Source organism: Solanum tuberosum, unplaced genomic scaffold, assembly GCF_000226075.1.
Source record: "Solanum tuberosum cultivar DM 1-3 516 R44 unplaced genomic scaffold, SolTub_3.0 scf00139, whole genome shotgun sequence".
Classification (NCBI taxonomy): Eukaryota; Viridiplantae; Streptophyta; class Magnoliopsida; order Solanales; family Solanaceae; genus Solanum; species Solanum tuberosum.
The window spans coordinates 1,236,194-1,254,729 of record NW_006239063.1 but is presented as its reverse complement, the minus strand read 5'-3'; the positions used below and the strand labels follow the sequence as shown (position 1 = coordinate 1,254,729).

Sequence of the window (18,536 nt, the reverse complement as noted above, 5' to 3'; positions counted from 1 at the left end):
TGAAACTTGTCAAAAAAAGCCATTGTTATAAGGCATAAGATACCTACTCTTCATCATCACCTTGTTCAAATGCCTCTAATCCATAGACATATGCATATACACATTCTTCTTATTCACAAAAAAGAACCGGGTCCCCATAAGGCATAACTCTCGGTTGAATGAATCCTTTATTGAAAAGATCTCGACACTAAACACTGAGATCCTCATGCTCTGAAGGGTCCATATAGTATGACATAATAAAGATTGGACGAGAGCCTATCTCAAGGTCTATTGAAAAATCAGTATCTTGCTCCAGGGGAACGCCTATTAGATAGGTAGGAAAGACATCCATAAATTCACGCACAATAGGGACCTAATAAATTACAGGGCCCTCCCTACTAATATATGGCACATAACCCAAATAGGCTAAGCTTCTGCAGACCAACCCTGTTGCCCAAAAATAAGAAATAGCCCTAATTGATGTATGATAAAATGAGCCATGCCACATTAGTGGAGAGATACTAGACATGGATTAGGTAATGGTCTTAGTGAAGCAATCAAAGACTGCACGGAAAGGGGATAACTAGTCCATGAAAAGAATATCATCAAAATCAAGCATATCCAACACATTAAGATCAGCCCAAGTGTCACACCCCTAATAGTCACCAAACATGATCTATAACTTGATCCACTACTAAATACTCACCCACAATGGTCGAAAAAAATAATGACGCTGAGAAATTCTAAGAAAACAAGCATTAATGGGAAGCATAATAAATTGATACATAAGAAAATTTAGAACCCAGATAAAATAAAGTTCATTCAACCTGATGGCATATAAAAATTATGTTAGTGATGATACAGTCTACTGCCTCAGGTTGTTCCCTAGCTAGAGATTCATAAAGAAGGCCCTATCTATCTCTAAACTTAGAATCTTATGTTCCTCCCTCCTTACCTACCTCCATGTGGTCTTCCTTGAGCCCCTTGGTGAAACCCATAGTGATCCAAACCCTATGCACTACTTCTAGCCGAAGATGTTATTGCTGAAACATGCCTCCTATTTGTAGAGCAGGCCAATCATTTTTTTCTAGGGACACTCTCTAGAGTAATGGTAAGGCTCACCATAATCATAAATACCCTTTGAAGCATGACTCTATCAAAATCAGCCACCACAACCTGACTAATCACGGAATGTGAGCTCCTAAAACTCTAACTTAAACCCATAACACCCCAACTATACTGCTCCCCCTCGGCAATCTTGAGTTTCGCATAAATAGGTTAGCTAGACTAACTCTGGTGCTGGTAGCATTGGTGGGGTCTATCATAATTGTCCCTCCCCTTGAGTGGGAGCCATTATAGCTTCCCTAGTGATAAGCACTCTTATTGCTATCCCATGAGGCCTCGCGGCAGAGCTCCCCAAAAGTATGGGCGTGATCATAAAAATCCAAGAAAGATCTACTTGTTGAAGACATTGACTTAGTTGCAATTTGCAGCTATAGACTCAAACCACGAAAAAAACAATGAACTCTCTCATATTCTATAGGTAGATTATGGAAGAGTGCAAAGAGAGCTCGTAAAATCTAGCCTCGTACTCCAATATGGTATAGAGTCCTACTCCAATCTAGCAAACTCATCAACTTGTCGATCGCTAATGCTCCTACGTATAAACCTATCACAGAAAGCCTATAAAAACTTAGTCCAAGACATGAGAGGTGACCCAACTGGCCTACACTTCATATACGAATGAAACCACTACACGCATGGTCCTTAAAGGTGATACTTATATCACCTTCGCTCAACTTTACTAAAACCAATGTATATAACCTTTCCCAGTAGATCGTCAAAAATCAATAGGGCTCCTCCCATCCAGCCCCAGAAAACCTTGGAGGATTCAGTCTCAAAAAAAGTATGAGCATCTTATACTCCTATAAAGGTCTAATTCCATGTGCGATAACTAGATGAGTAGTAGTGTGTACGGGTGGAACCTCAACCTATTGAGACACTAGTGCCACCTGAACCTCCGGTGCTGGTATCACTGATCCTTAGGCTTTCTCCATATCCCTTAGAATGAAAAATAACTAAATGATAGTTGCCTGAAGACATGGGCAATGGATGGCCTTGGTGGATGTTGGGCTAGTTTAAGTCCCAACAAGTATGGAGGAATAAGAGCTTGTAGAGGCTCTACTATTATTGGATTGTGAGTCACATATTTTATTAGATCTTGAGCTAGTGTTTTAGCTCACATATAACCTTAGGGTCACCCTTTACTCCTAGCTGGAGCTCTATATTCTTGCGGTGCATCACCGGTGACCAGTGAACCACACGTAGGAGCCATAATGAGAAAAAGTGAAATGATAAGGTTCTACAAACCAAATAAGAAAAACCAAACGTGAACATAAATAAACAATCTTCCTAATATAGCCTCTAGAAGATAGGGTGCTAACGTCTCCACAATGCATAATTCATCTAGACATTAGTTTTGTATGAATGAAATTGGCGAACCTAGCTCCAATTCCAGCTTTGTCCTAATCTAAAACCTCATGCAATAATGGCACTAACAAAAAACGACTTGTAGGTAAGCCAACCCATACTCCAATACGATAAGTAACTGATATATAATGAAAAATTAACAACCAACAAGAAGATAACAACAATATAAAGGAATACACAATAGAAAGAAAGAAATGATTTAAATATATATAACACTATAAGATCTCCATGACCTGATGGAATAAGGTATAGAGCTGCTAAACTTAGTACAACTTACGAAATGAATAAAATAAGTACACACTCGACTCAACTAGAAAAAACCTATATACAGATAGAGATGAGTCAAACTAGGATGGCGTCATCTCATCCTCTACCTTTGGAAGACCCGTTGTAGCATAAAAATCAACTCTTTTGATTGGCGCTCAGATCGACATATAGAAAATTAAATGTAGAGTGTAATATGAGTACAAAAACCATAGGTACCCAATGTGCATCAGAGGACAATTACGTTTGGAGAGCATATATTTAATGAAAATCCAGGAAACAAATAGTAGCTAAGGGTCAAAAGAGTAGCACAAAGCGGAAAGTCTAACTATACACCCTGGAAAATCTAGCAGGAACTGAATGATAATGTAAAGCTACCAACTACAACCTAACTGGAACCCATAAGACATGAAGGTACACTTACGAGCAATTGAATTGAAAATAACCTAAATATATCCCCATAAGCTCAATGAGTACACACAAGATCTAATGATATCCCTAGATACAACAAAGTATAATTTGAAGCTAAAACAACCGACACTGGACCTGGAACCATGTCGAAAGAACCTTGAAGAACCCAATAGAATCAAGGTTTCATGAGTAAAACACGACTAACGAAAACGTGCCTAGACTCAACCTATGGTTGGTCAAAATGCACATGGAACTCGAACAATAGAAAGTTGAAATGCGCACAAACCTCAAACCAAGGCTGAAACACTTTGAAGAACATCCTAAATCACACGCTCATCAACAATCAAAAGACACTGTAGAATGAAACCTTCATCGGAGTGACAAGGGACCCACTCTGGCTCAAAACCCATGACCCGATCAAAAGTAACCAATAAGGCCCGGAAATAACAACTGAAACTGTCGGGGCAATAACATAAGGGAATTATGGACAAAAGTCCAATAAGAGTAGAGTTGTCACCTAGCTAATGATTCATACTACCAAACCCATGTTTGCTACATTAGTCTATAACGAGCTAGACTTGTCTAAAGCAGCATCGGACGATTCGTAATACATAATGACTCCAAAATAGCAATTCTAATGTAATCACTAGACTAATCCTAGAATAAGGGTAGTAATAAGTTAGAATTTACAATACAAAAGGACACACAGATACAACAAGGCATGATACAACATCACAATACAATAGAAATGATTAATTACTTCGACTACTACCCGAAAGGATGGCTAAGGTAGGATTTCAAATAACTAAACATGAAAAAAGCTAAGAGCCCTGCCAAATCAAGCTGAACATCATGCAAACACTTACACAAGATCAATCTATCATTGGAAAGCCAAAGCAAACATCAAAGTAGATCATGCATGCTCTAAAACAAACTTAGCCGGAGCTTTACCCTTCAAAAATGCCTCCGATCACTACCACACTATAAAAAAAATGATAATAACGTCAATACGAATGTTTTAACACCTAATCTACAAAAATTGAAGACAGAACTAAAAATGAGGAAAAATGAGATTGTGGGACATTAGGGACGAATTCCATAATTTACTCAATCTATTTGTCCCGTTAAGATCAAGGAGATTGGGAACAAAAAAGTGGGATTTAACTACCAGTTATAGCTGCTTAAGTGTCACTTTTCCACCTAAGTGTCCTTTCAAAGTGGAACCTTCATCACTAAAGCGCTTAAACCCTTGCTAGAGGCTCCACTAAAGTGACTCTCTAGCAGCTAAAATGATCATCGCTTAAGCATTCCATGTTCACTAATGGATGTATGCCTTTACTAGGAAGGCCTACTTAAGAGGATCCCTGGCTGCTTAAGTGATAAGCGTTTAAGAGGTGCCAAGATCGCATAGGTGGCTACACTAGCATCAGGCACCAAGAAATATAGGTATGTCTTACATGACTCTGCCCGGATGCTCATTCTATCCCAGAAATTCTGATATTTAGTCATACCAAAAATGGAAAAAAACTCCCAAAGGAGGTCATCTCACCAAAGAGTGAGTTATACACTCAATGCTTCATCTATGCCATAAGCTACAATGTTGCTCGAAATGAGTCAAAAAGTCTAAGGACTCGAATCAAAGGACAACATATACAAAACTCAACTTTTTGGAGCTAATAGAACAAACATCATTACATTCAAAGGCTTTATACATGATGTTTCGATAAAAATCAACCGTTCAACTTCAAAAAGCTCAAAAACACAAACATCCATAGAAACCAAATGAAAAACCAACTAATCGAACAGTCAGTCCTAACAAGTCATAAATGACTTAGAGTCTCTATATGTCAGTTCTAAAAGAAACTAATAACAGAATACACGTTTACCAAAAAAAAAAAATAGAATACACGAAAATGACCTAGAGCGTCATTATAATAATAAAAATATGGCAGGATATGTATATCCTATCAAAAAAAGAACCTCAACATTCTCGTTATTGTATTTGAAGTATTCATATATGAGCATCTTTTATATTCCTAGGGATGACAATGGGGGCAGAGGGGGCGGGGCGGATTGAGCTTAACCTGCAAAATTTTGAATCCACCCTGTCCCACCCCGCATAACATTTTTTTTCATTTTCAACCTGTCCCACCCCTCCCCGCATATACCCGCTCCGCATGAACCCGCCTCGCATAATTATTTTAATATTTTCTTTTTTTAGTTATGTTAGATACTAAAAATAAAATTCATTTTTTCATTAAGTTGTATTATTTAATAGGATAATGACTTAATTGTTTTTATAGGTCAATTGAGAAACATGTAAGAAATTGAATATTTTTTTATTGAACCATTTGCATTTACTATCTTGAATATTTTAGTAGCTTTAAAAAAATTATCTTAATAAATAATGCTCAATCACTCTTATAACATGTAAAAAATTAAAATTAAGTTTAAATCCATATAAAATCACATATACATGCAACCCGCCCCACCCCGCATTAGTTTTAAAAAAACTACTTCAACCCGCCCCGTCACTCACAACCGTAAACCCACCCAGTCTCTCATAGCCTTAAACCCGCCCCACCCTGCATCCAGCCCTCCCCATTGCCATCCATATATATGCTATAATAATGAGAGGAATATAACTGATATAATAATAACCATAAATATCTTTAGATACTAAAATGATATTAAACCATGACCTAAAAGGATCATAAAGTGTCATCTACAAGAAGAGTAAAATCATTGGTTAATAATTTCATAGATGAAAATGAGGTGCTTTCTAATTCAATATCAAGCATACTTTACGAATCTCATATATATCTAATCATCAAAAGAAAAATGACATGCACATACAAATATTTTTATAAGCATTTTACATTTATAAATTATATCAAACAAAAAGGTTAACAAAAGATGTGTTAGTTATCTATTTACTTTTATTTAATAGACAATCAAAATAGAACGAACATTCATGAAAACATAAATATGAAAATTACTGACCCTTTGTAGAGTAATTAACTAGTACATCGACTTTAAAAACTAGATTTGATTGCTCATGACCCTCTGCTCTACTAAGGAAAAAACAATGATAAAAATAAAAATACAAAGCAAAAAATAAAGAAGCCTAATTAATTTTGAGGTGCAGCGGGAGGGACTTTTAAAATTTTCTAAAAATGTATTTGAAAGTAAGTATTTATAGAGGATTTTTAGCATTAGGAATGTCTTTGAGAGGAATATTCAAAAAATTTAACTTCAAATTGAGTCGAAGGAAATATTTAATTTTATTTGGATTGATTTTGTTAGATTTTTCATGTGATTTTGTCAGAATATGGCTGAACAGGGTGAAGTTTTCTGTGCTTTAGTTGAAATATTTTCAAAAGGAAAATATAAGGTTTGGAGTTAGTAAATAAGAATAAAGTGTTGCTTAATTTTTTAGGCTAAGCATTTGAGTGGTATTTGGGGTATGGGTTGGTGCTTGTTGGGTTAAGGGATATGATTAGTTTGGGTGATGTTTAAGAAATAGGACTGACTAGTTTAAGCTATTCTAGGGTAAAGATTTGAGTTCTTTAATTGCATGTACGTTTTAACGCAACACTGATCAATGATAAGATATCTCATTTTTCAAACACACTTTATCATGTTTATGGTTTAACCATTAAGAGGAGGATTCAACAACAATATTGTAATGTGTAATAGACTAACAAAATATATCTGAAGTAAATAACAAGATATATATGAACATATAATATTGCAAAAAAAAAGAGAAAAAGAATTACATATACAGATCAATCGATTTAATCCTAAAATGAATGTAATGTTGTATTATTTTTCAATGAAATAAAAAGAAGAAAATTTTATTCGTCCATCCAATTCCATACCTTGGCCAAAACATTAATGTGATGTAGAGTAATTACAAGTTGAATCAATATTTAGCAGAATCCCAGGAGACATTATTATCTGCATTCATATTATTGTGCATCATCATAGGTGCCTTCTCTGAAACACTCCAAACCTTTACAGATTTATCAAGACTTCCACTATAAACGACCCATTTCTGATCGGTTTGAGTGGATTCTTTATCTTCTTCTACTGCTAGACATTTCACTGGCCCATTATGACCAGTCAATACAGATAACAATGTGTGTATAGACTTATTGTCCCTTCTCCAAACACATATTGTTTTATCAGCTGATCCACTCAGTACCAAATTTCCAGCTGCTGCAAGGCATAAAATAGCCAATTTGTGTCCCTTTAAGACTCCACCATGTGATAATTGCTTCTCTCGTTCCCAGAAATTCACAACACCATCAGATGAACCGCAGTAAACTACTGAACCAGATTTGCTAACAACTAATGCTGTCACTGCACATTCTTGATTCAAAAGTGTCTGAACAAATACATGTTTTGGGTGTTTCCCTGAGTTTTCCCTCTGCCAAACCTTCACTGTACCATCAGCTGATCCTGTATACACTATGCCTTCAACACTCGTAACCACTGAGTTCACTGCATCATCATGTGCTTTCACTGATTCTATGCATTTCGAGTTATCAACGTTCCATACCTATTAGATCATATTGTTAAATTGTATTTTCTATTCTCTAATTAATATATATATATATATATATATAGATTATATAAACTAACCTTAAATGTTCTGTCCCATGAAGCTGAATAGAGAAGGCCTCGGGTTTGATCCATGCTCAAGCATGATATGGCGTCAACGTGCTTGATCCATAAACCACTCCTATTTCTCTTGACTTCGACATAGTTGCTAGGCCTAATGGATGCCTTGAAAATATCAAAGAAACTAGGCAAAGTCCCAGCACGTTTGTAGGTACCTGGATTCTTGGTTTGGATCTTCCAAACACGAACTTTTCCATCTTGATGACCAGTGAATATTTTCTCTCCTGAGATGATGATGGCTTTTACAAGTCCGCTATTTGATTTAAAAGCAGCAAATTCCTTGAGATTCTTCCAGACACGTATATTCTTGCTATCAGATCCTGTGTAAAGAAGATCGTTTTTGGTAGCCAAAGAATAAATGTGACCCTCTTCCCGCACAAGTGAACCAATAAGTCCATTAATTTGAGGGATATTATTGTTTTGGGAATTGTTACCCTCATCAAATTTGGACCATGGAGACCCTTGGTTCCATGGAGACATCATCATAGGAGACCCTTCACCGCTAAGACGATTCGCTTCATACGCAGAGAAACTGCTGTGTCTTGCATTGTAATTACTATTATTATTATCCGCATCATCGTCAATATGTGAGCTTGATATGTTTGGATCCGAGTGAACAGTGTTTCCTAATTTAGGAGGCAAATGGCTTGTATCAACAAACATTCTGCTTAATTGGCCTCCCCTTTTCTTAATTAAAATAATTATCTTCTCACAACAATCTATTATTAGGCTGAGAAGAAAAGGCAAAGGAAAAATGGATTAACAAAGTATACAAGAAATAGAAGGGAAGGGAAGGAAAATAAGAGTGTGGAAGAGAGATTTTCTAGGGAATTGCAAATTAGAGGCCATAAATTTTGAGTTTAACCACAGCTATTCAACATTTTCTATTATTGCTTATTTACGTGAAAAGTTTAGTCCTTATATCTATAATAAAATCATCAATATAGTTTACGCCCAATAATATAATTTATGATAACGTCCACTTGTTTTGAGAAGCGCATAATTAATATTATTCTAATATCTTATAACGACGACAAAAAGATATATGACGTTAAATTTATGATTTTATTTTCTATTAAACTTCTTGTGAACTGCATGGTGTCGGGTCTACAGACCATCAAATATGTTATAAAATACATACTTTCTTCTGTTTTATGAATAACAATTTATTACCTCTTCTCATATAAATATTATCGATTAAATAGACAACTATAATTTTAAGTTGCTCAATTGTTTCTATTTATTTTTTCTGACGGTGAAGGAATGTTGATATTTTTTAAAAAATTTATAAATAAGATAAATCATATCAATAAAAAAATTGAAAAATAGAGAAAACCTAAAAAGAGGACATAAAAATTAATAAAATTGTTAGCTTAAAAATGAGTTAAATACAAATGTTTAAAGAAATACAAATGTCTATAGAATTGATAAGGATGAAAATAGCACTGTAGACACGTAATTTTTTATCGAACTTAAAGTTTTACACCATTTTAGTGGTTAATATTTCTTTTATATTTAAATTAAGTATTTTGGTTTTATCATATTTTAGTAAGTTTATTGTAAAAATATTTAAAAACCCCAAAAATAAAGTCATGTTTTTAAGTTAAGTTTTGTTTTCAATTTATTCACAAGAGAAGAAAATGTTCAAAAGTATATGTTTTCTTTTAATGTATATTTAATAAATAAACTAGTGTTTCTTAATTATATTTTTTAATTAGCTATTTAACTTTTCTTAAATTTATATTAATTTCAAAATAATTAGATTTTATATTTATATATACATACACATTACCCCACTATCTCCCACTTCCTCACACCACAACACCCACTCCCCATATATACACCACTACACACACGTACAAAAAGAGAAAGAAAAAAAGTAAGGAAAAAAAACCATCAGCAACATGCCCACTTTCTCTATATACACACACGGAGCGCACACAAAAGAGAAGGAGGAACTACTACAAATTAATACCAAAAGACGCCCAACTATACGTACTAATATGCACACATACTCTCATTTCCCTCACCAATGAAACCAGAAACAATACCTTACATATTACAACACATTCACACGCAAGAAACAAAAATAATATCCTTACATTTTAATCTTTTTTTCACTCACCAAAGGCCACCTTACACATTGGAGGGAAAAGATTGAATTCGAGGTTTGCTTTCATGGTTTGGAGTTCGCGGTTCCTTATTAGGACTATTTTCTTTTCGGTGAATTGATTTTCGCAAGAGGTACAATTTAATTTTTATTGTAATTTGATTTTCAAGATTATATAATACTTGATTACAATGTTATGAAATTGCTCAAATTTTATATGTGTTGAACTTTGACGCTATGATATTGAAATATTTCCTCTTTATTTTATTCTATGTTATCTTCCATTTTGTACCATATGCTTTTTTTTTGGTAGGAAAGGATATATATATATATTAAGCTTAAGTAGCGGATACAGTCAGGATATTATAATTCCCTAATTTAGCCAGGTTAATACAAGTTGCTAAGGACACTTTTTTAGTACTAATGTGTCCTGCTACATCTGCTGCTAGGCTAGAGATTACCCCAGTAAGGGGACTACAAAACATTACAAAGTTACTATTAGTACTAGTAGTTCTTGCTTCATTAGCCAAGTGATGTTCCACCTTGTTACCATCTCTGAAGTTATGGTTGATAGGGGGATTCTGCAGTTTCTTCAGCCAGTATCTGCAGGAGGAGAGGAGAGAGTCATACAGTGAGTTTGAATAATCAGTTAGAAGAGTAATTACCTCAGTAGAGTCAGTTTCGATTGCCAGTGGAACAAATTGTGGTGATAGGCTAACTCAATGCCTCTAAGCAGTGCCAATAGTTCCATTGAAGTGCCATTGAAACCTTGATGTTGTTGGTAGAATCCCATCTTCCAATTACCATATTCATCACGGAAGACACCTCCTAAACCACCTACCAGTGATGGAGCAGAAAAGAAGCCATCGAAATTAAGCTTATAGAGGCCGTGGGGAGGGGGTTTCCAGCGAGCATGAATAGTGATCTTATCTGAAGGGGTAGAAGAGAGGAATTTGCCGGTAAAAGCATATTCTAAGGTGCGAGCAATAACCGTGGGGATAGAGATTGGGCTGTTAGAGTTATGAAAAATATTATTATTACGATTTAGCCAGATATGCCAAATGGCAAAAGGGAAATAGATTTCCCAACTGAGAAGCGGATCGGCAAAGGCATGGTTGAGGTTTTTCAAAGTCAGCAGCCAGTTGACAATACTGTGATCGTTAACAATTGGGGAAATGGGGATATTCAGCTGGTTCCACAAGTTTTGAGCAATAGTCAACGAAAATATGCTGGGAGGTTTCAGGATTAGCATTACAGATTTCACACATGTTCGTGGGAAGGATTTGAAGTTTGCGAAGGTAGTAACCTGATGGGATTTGGTCATGATAGCACATCCAAAAGAAGAACTTGATCTTAGGAAGAGTATTGAGTTGCCAAATCCATTAAAAGTCCTTAAGATGGTTGGAAGGGTTGGGAGGATTTATAATTTGGTAGACTGAGGCGATTGAGAAATTACCGGTACTAGTGAGAGACCAGATGGGAGTGTCTCGAGAAAGAGTAGGAAAAGTCGGGATAGGGTGGATGGCTTGAAGGATAACTAGGGAAATTCGAATGAACAGTTGTCGAGGTTCCACTGGTTATTAGATCGAAGATCAACTACTACTATCAATTAAAGTACCTTTTATATCCAACTAAAATTAAATTAAATGCATGAAAATAGTATTCTAATAGTTTATTTGGTCAAATTTACATAAAGTAAAAAATGTTTACTCCCTCTGTCCCAATATTTATGTGACACATTTCGCTTTTTGAGAGTCAAACAGTTCAAGTTTGACCGAGAATTTGCTCGTGAAATCTTCAATTTTTTAAAAATGAAATTCATATATTTGTAAACTACATAAAAAGTATTATAAGTCACAATAATTGATAATTCAAAATATTGAAAAGATATATGAAAAATTTACGATCAAAGATAAACTTGTTTGAATCTCGAAATCTGAAATGTGTCACATAAATTGGGACAGAGGGAGTATTTTTTTTCAAGGCCCCCAGTGGGAGGCTCGCACGACGGGCTATTAGCTCAGTGCTAGAGCGCACCCCTGATAATTGCGTCGTTGTGCCTGGGCTGTGAGGGCTCTCAGCCACATGGATAGTTCAATGTGCTCATCGGCGCCTGACCCTGAGATGTGGATCATCCAAGGCACATTAGCATGACGTACTCATCATGTTCGAACCGGGGTTTGAAACCAAACTCCTCCTTAGGAGGATAGATGGGGCGATTCGGATGAGATCCAATGTAGATCGACGATTCTCAACAACATCTGTAAAATCTCGAGGCTTACTAGACGGAATTCGATCAAAAATGAAAACTTTGGATATTTTTCTAAGAAGGAGATGAGCTACCTATAGATTTTTATGTAAGTGCACAAATTAAGAGAAAGCTGGCATCCAATCAAGAAAAAAAAGAGTTACACATTTTTATTTTTTTTATTTTTATTTTTATTTTTAATGTTTTTTGAGATAACTTATAAGTATATTAAAAGTGTAAATGCATCCATATCAAATTTGAATATGAAATAACTTTCTATTAGTTTAAAATTTTAAACTTTTATTATTTAAATAGTGTTTTGAATATAAATAGTAAAAAAGTAATTTAATCACTAATAAAACGCTTGAGCTATCTAGTAATAAGTAAATATTAAGATATATAACTCATTTTAAAAGCCTGTTTCGATTAAGAATGTGGTTACACATCTTTTTCTTGAGACATTAAAATAAACTTAAGGATACAGTGACGCACCTTGTTTAATAATATAATTAACTGTCATCAATTTAAAGTAAAGACTTATAGATAAAATTATTAGGTGCAACATAAGAAGACAATTATGTCTCTAAATGTCAAGACCAAGAATGCGATTACGCATTTAGGTTAAGACTGTAACATCTCACTATTTGAAAGAACTAGAAAGAGTTAGAATTGGAAAGAGTCATTTTAGGAAAGAAGGAAAAATCTAGAAAATTGGTTAAGTTAGGTTAAGTTTGAGTTTTTGATCAACTTCAAACGTGCATAACTCATAGCTCAGGATGAGTTGAGTGTGCTTCCAGATACCGTAGGAAAGATCTTGGAATTATTTTTCTAACGTCGCCGAGTTTGCACGATTCCGAGTTTGTATGTATGAGATATGGCCATTTGAAGTTGGGTTGTTCAAACACGTCAAGAGTGAAGAATCTTCGACACCCACGTCCAATTTTTTGGAGTTGAAACCCTTTGAATCTTCAAGGTTTTAGAACAAAGTCTCCAAAACCCTCTAAAACTTGAAAATGAAAATATTCTAAGTCTCAATAATAATTGTCTATGACTTGATACTAAGCTAACAATTTAAACAAGTATTTATAGTGTTTGAAAATTTTGCTGCGGAGGATCACTCGGCGCAGTTAGTCGGAATCGCCGATCCGCTGTTTGGTCAATTTCATCGCCTTCTTGCTTTAGCCTTCAGCCTCTTCGCGCTTTGAGTCGTTAGGCGATATGGTATTGCTTCGCGGAACTACTTGGCCACACGCCGACTGCTCCATTTCATCGCCAACTTGATCTTTCCCTTCAGGGCTCAGCATACTGGAACAAAAGGCAATCTCCAGGCCGATTGGCGACTCGCCAACTGGTCTCGCCGATCTTCAGGCCTCCATTTCTTCGTTCTTTTCAGCCGCTTTGTTCCTTCTTGCTAAGTACTGTCCATGATTTGCCTCAAACTCCAAATACCTGAAACTTAAGGGTTTTCATCAGATATTGAGACAAAATATGCATTTGAGGACACTAATTCTATCAAAATATAGCCTTAAATGAGTCCAATTTGTGGACTCATCAAGAACCCATTAGCGTGCATCAGTAAAAAAAAAAAAAGTTATACAAAAAGTACCGAGAGGAAAAAAAATCAAAAGGGCACATAATATATGTGGGTGATCCTTCCTCCATGATTTGCCCTCCATAGCAAGATGACCACGTACGATACAATCAGATATGTTTGCGATTTACCCCATTTTTGCTCTTTTTTAAAATTTTTGAATGATGAATTTTCAAAGAGGAAGCAAAAAGTGAAAGATTTATTCCTAAAAAACTCCAATTATAGTATGTAATCTGAGTTGGATTTAGTATTGCAATATTTATTCTCCATCAATTTATGTCAAACTTATTTGATTTATTTTTGTTACACGATTTTATAAAACATTAAATTGACTATTAATTCACTGTCAATATATATCAAATTAATTCAATTTATTATTTACTTGTTTTAAATGAGTAAATATATAAATTAATTAAGGAATAATTTTATAAATATTCCTCCAACTTTAGCTTTATTATATAACTAATTTTGATACACGTGCCTTGCACGTGAATGTAAAACCATGTAGCACACTATTTTAAAATAATAATGTCAATATTATTTAACTAAAACTTTAAACAAAAAATTACATATGGAATAATAAAGTATAACTTTATATGAATAACGAATGTAAACTTTCTTATGATTAGTCACTGTGTACATACTTAAAGTTCTTAAATCAATATTCAATAACATTTATATTTCTGAGGATACTCTAAGCTAAAAACTAGAGTCCTATTAATTAAAATGTACTTCTAACTACAAATCAGAGCCCTATAAATCAATAGATACATTTACATATTCAGGTTAACCCCTTTTAATTTCTTTTTATAAGGTAATGTATGTTATATTGATTGCCAAGCTGAAACTTTTTACAAAATAGAATGAAGTTTCATACTTTTTGTCCAGAGAAAATGTTTTCCACATATGGACGAAATTAATCTTAACCCAGAATCTTTAAAGGAAACATGCAATCTATTAGACATAACTTAGATCTCGTTAAATATTCTTCATACTCCAGTACCAAATTCTTTATAATTTTAACTACTTCTCTACTTTAATGAATTATTCAGTGACCTAAATCAAAATATAAAACTAAAGGAGTATGAAAATCCTAGCAATAATAAGAAAATTCCGCAAGTCACAACCAATATAATTGAATACTTTCTATAACTATTGCGAGATTATCAAAATTGATATGTCTAAGTATTAATTAGATTGTACAGTGTTTTCTTCACGGTTTACATAACATAGAATTGATAAGCATCCTCATAAACCTATTAAATAGGAGTAATTATAGAACAATACTAGCCCAAAAATTCCAATCACACATGAGTAATATTCACCGAACAGTGAACATATACATGTTTTACACTCTTTAATCAATGATGAGAATCTATCATGTCACGAACCAAAGTACACTCTATGTGACATGGCGTAAAACAATGTAAGCACATGTATGTATTAGTATATGAAATGTACAAAGTATAAGTGGAATGCAATAAAACATGAATCATGATCATAAGGGGCATAATCGAAAACATGATATGCATGACAAAGCTAAACAAAGAAAAATCATTTAAGAAGAATCGTAAATCATGAATATGGTCAGTGCATCTTAAATTATAAGGAATACTTCATAAAATAGTTTGAAGGCAACTTAGTTTTTTTGCGGGTTGTTAGCTTTAATTGACAATAGATCATGCGAGCTATAACATGGAATTCAATGTAACTCCCACATAGAGAAGGGAGAGTCTACTTGCCAAGGTAGAACTCTGTATTATATCATATGATACATTTGGATCCACTAGCTACGCTATTTACGACAAACCAAAGGGGGCACGTAGTTTGAAACCAGAGGTTGTTACTAGAGACTATCCTATTTGAGCCTCCACCTCAAAGTATTCTCAGAGGTAAGTCATATCCTATAGGAATAGTCATATTCACATACATATTATAATACATCGAAAATTACAATTAAGTTACTAATCTAAGTTAAAAACATCATTGAGTATCTCATTAAATCTTGAATCAAGTCTAAGTTAGAAAACCTTTTACCAAGCCATGATTCCTCAATATTTGAGAAAATCCTTTCCAATTTCATTGATGCTCATATTAAAACAATCTATATCATAAATCATTACTTTTCATAAATCACCCATAAGTTCAAGAAAAAAAATCATTCATAGCATCATAAATTTTCTTCAAATTCATACAAATTAGGATTCCCGGTAAAAATCATGATCAATGCATGAGTTCATATGGAATTTATTGGAAAATAAGTAATTGAATCTAAATAACCATAATATGATCAAAGTCAAACAATTATATCCATACAAATAGTATTCATGAGGAATTGAATGGAAACCTAACAAATTTGACTGAAATTGAATTGGAGAAATAAAGAATCTTTGGGGACTTAATGGGTGAATGGAACCCATTGATGAACTCCTCACATACCTTATTCTTGAAGCCCTAAGCAATTTATGTAGAAAGGATACTTGAACTTGAAGAACCCTATATTCTTCTTCCTTGAACTAGAGAGAGGATTTTGAAGAAAACCTTGAAGAGGATTTGGAGATTTGATTGGATTAGAGAGTTGGGGAACTTTCAAAGGGTGAAGGGTAGTTATAGGACTTAGAATAAGGGGTAGTTATGTTGAGGAACTTTCAAGGGGTGAAGGGTAGTTATAGGACTTATAATTTGAGGTAAAACGACGTAGCATAGACATTAAATGCATAGGAAAAGACCCAAATTCTCTTTCAGAATAACTGCCAGGCATCCCAACGGTTGTGACATATAGTCTGTATTGGAATTTCTACGACCCATCCGCGTGAACCGTAGAACTAAATTAAGAAACTCAAATATTTAATCATTTCCCATGTGACCATTCTATGGTCCGTCAAACTTTCTACGGTTCGTAGACCTCATCCGTAGAACCCAACTTTCACACCAAAATTTTACCAAGTCTGGAACACTTTTATGGAACTTTTCTATGGTCTGTAGAACCAAATACGACCCTTCATTTCCTTTCATATGTCTAAGGTCCTAAATCAAATCTCTAAATCAATCCTATGAGTCCCATCTATGGCACATCAAAAATCCAACGACCCGTCCTATCAAGTCGTACGTCAAACCTAAAAAACTTAATTTTCCAAAACCCCACCTCCAGGTATATGAATTCCTTCCTAAGGGCCGAAGACTTCCTAAGGTCCATAGGTTATACTCGTAGAACCCGCTTAAGTGAAATTTCAACATTTTTCCTTTCCTTTTCGACTTTTCAACTTCCGAGGTGTTACAATATCTCTCCCTTGGGAACATCATGATTGAATGGGACTCGAGCTAGCATGATTAAAGTAAAGGAGAAACTAACAACCTAAATGTCACGATCCAAAATATACTCTAGGTGTAACATGGTGTATAGAACCCTGAAATGCCCCATACAAGCCACTTAGCATACATCATACAAGATAATAGAAATAAAGATTTCAACAGTAGCAATCTTATATCATAAAAGAGTTTGACAAAGAAGAAGTCTATCATAGTCTCAACAAGCCATCTAAACATCAAAATGAGTGGTTGAGAAGTAACCCATACACCGCATATATCATCCGAAAACTAGAAAGACATAAAGCAAGTAAATATGTCTCATTCCTAGAAACATGAGGACTATGGGGGATTCTACTTGCCAATGTAGTATCTATACACATCATCTTTTGCTAAAGTGGATTAACTAGCTAGGTCATTTAAGACAATCCTACAGGGGTACGTAGTTAGGTACTACATGTTGCTACTAGAGACTATCCTATTTGAGCATCCACCTAAAATCCTCTCAATGCTAAGTCAAAATCCTAACTGAATTGATAGAAGTCAAATATCATTATAACATAGGAAGGGAAATGATCAATAACAATCCACATCTTTCAAATCAAAACATAGAATAGCTCTTTAAAAAAATCCATTCATAGGTGAGAAAATCCTTCACCAATGTGAATCCATATGTGAGAAATAACTTTCACAATCATGATCATATTCGTATATGAGAAAATCTTTCACAAAAAATTTGATACTTTAATCTAAAAGCACCCTATCATCATCAACATAATTTTTATAAGATATGCATCATCCTTCAAAATTCATAGTTCATAGTTTCATGAGTTCTTCTCAAGTTCATAGTTAAAAATCATTTATCACGCATGGGTTCATATGATTTCAACTCAATATCATGTAAAAACACTAAATCATGTTATGGAAGATTGAAAAAGATCTATGGAATCATAATTTAATAGAACCCATGGAGCAATAAGAAGAACCCTAATTTGATCAATTGAAATTGGATTGAGAAATCGAAAACCTTGGGGACACCAAGGAGGAATGGACTCCATGGGTGAATACCCCATACCTTGCTACTCAAAGCCCAATATAAATGGTGAATTGAAGACCTTTGAGTTAACCCTAGATTCTTCTTTTTCCTTAGGCTGAGAGGGAATTTTTAAGAATTAATTTGGTTGGGTTTTTGGGAAATTAGGAGAATGGGTTTATAGTGGGTGGATTAGGACTTCAAGTCTTTTTCATAGAGATTAGGATAGAGATCAAGACAACATACATAGGCTTAAAAAATTTAGGAAAAGAACCAAAAAACCCTTAAAAATAACTACCCAACCCTTCTACCATTTGAGCCACTTTCTACGGATCGTCCTCGTCAGTCGTAAAAAGATCAGAAGCCTTAATTTTTGCCAAGTTTTGACAAAAACCATTTTCGTAAGACATTCTATGGT

The 18,536-nt window shown here is 34.5% G+C and overlaps 2 protein-coding genes across 2 annotated transcripts; both read right to left on the bottom strand.

Annotated features, from left to right (window-relative positions):
• Nucleotides 1–7,012: 7,012 nt before the first annotated feature.
• LOC102579547 (WD repeat-containing protein 86-like) lies at nucleotides 7,013–8,526 on the bottom strand. Its single transcript, XM_006351874.1, has 2 exons — nucleotides 7,792–8,526; nucleotides 7,013–7,708 (listed from the first exon to the last, which is right to left on the bottom strand). The coding sequence occupies exons 1-2, from the start codon at nucleotides 8,491–8,493 to the stop codon at nucleotides 7,070–7,072; spliced, it is 1,341 nt and encodes a 446-aa protein (XP_006351936.1). The 5' UTR covers nucleotides 8,494–8,526; the 3' UTR covers nucleotides 7,013–7,069.
• A 1,727-nt stretch (nucleotides 8,527–10,253) lies between these two features.
• Nucleotides 10,254–11,493, bottom strand: LOC102581206 (uncharacterized). The gene is made up of 2 exons (XM_006351877.2): nucleotides 10,606–11,493; nucleotides 10,254–10,543 (listed from the first exon to the last, which is right to left on the bottom strand). The coding sequence occupies exons 1-2, from the start codon at nucleotides 11,262–11,264 to the stop codon at nucleotides 10,279–10,281; spliced, it is 924 nt and encodes a 307-aa protein (XP_006351939.1). The 5' UTR covers nucleotides 11,265–11,493; the 3' UTR covers nucleotides 10,254–10,278.
• Nucleotides 11,494–18,536: the final 7,043 nt, after the last annotated feature.

What these genes read in the sequence shown, in the direction of transcription:
- LOC102579547 (XM_006351874.1), bottom strand. Translation starts at nt 8,493, where the DNA reads ATGTTTGTTGATACAAGCCATTTGCCTCCTAAATTAGGAAACACTGTT. An exon ending in CATGGGACAGAACATTTAAG is followed by an intron (nt 7,709 to 7,791) that starts GTTAGTTTATAT and finishes ATGATCTAATAG; the next exon opens with GTATGGAACGTTGATAACTC.
- LOC102581206 (XM_006351877.2), bottom strand. Translation starts at nt 11,264, where the DNA reads ATGACCAAATCCCATCAGGTTACTACCTTCGCAAACTTCAAATCCTTC. An exon ending in TCGAAACTGACTCTACTGAG is followed by an intron (nt 10,544 to 10,605) that starts GTAATTACTCTT and finishes CTCCTCCTGCAG; the next exon opens with ATACTGGCTGAAGAAACTGC.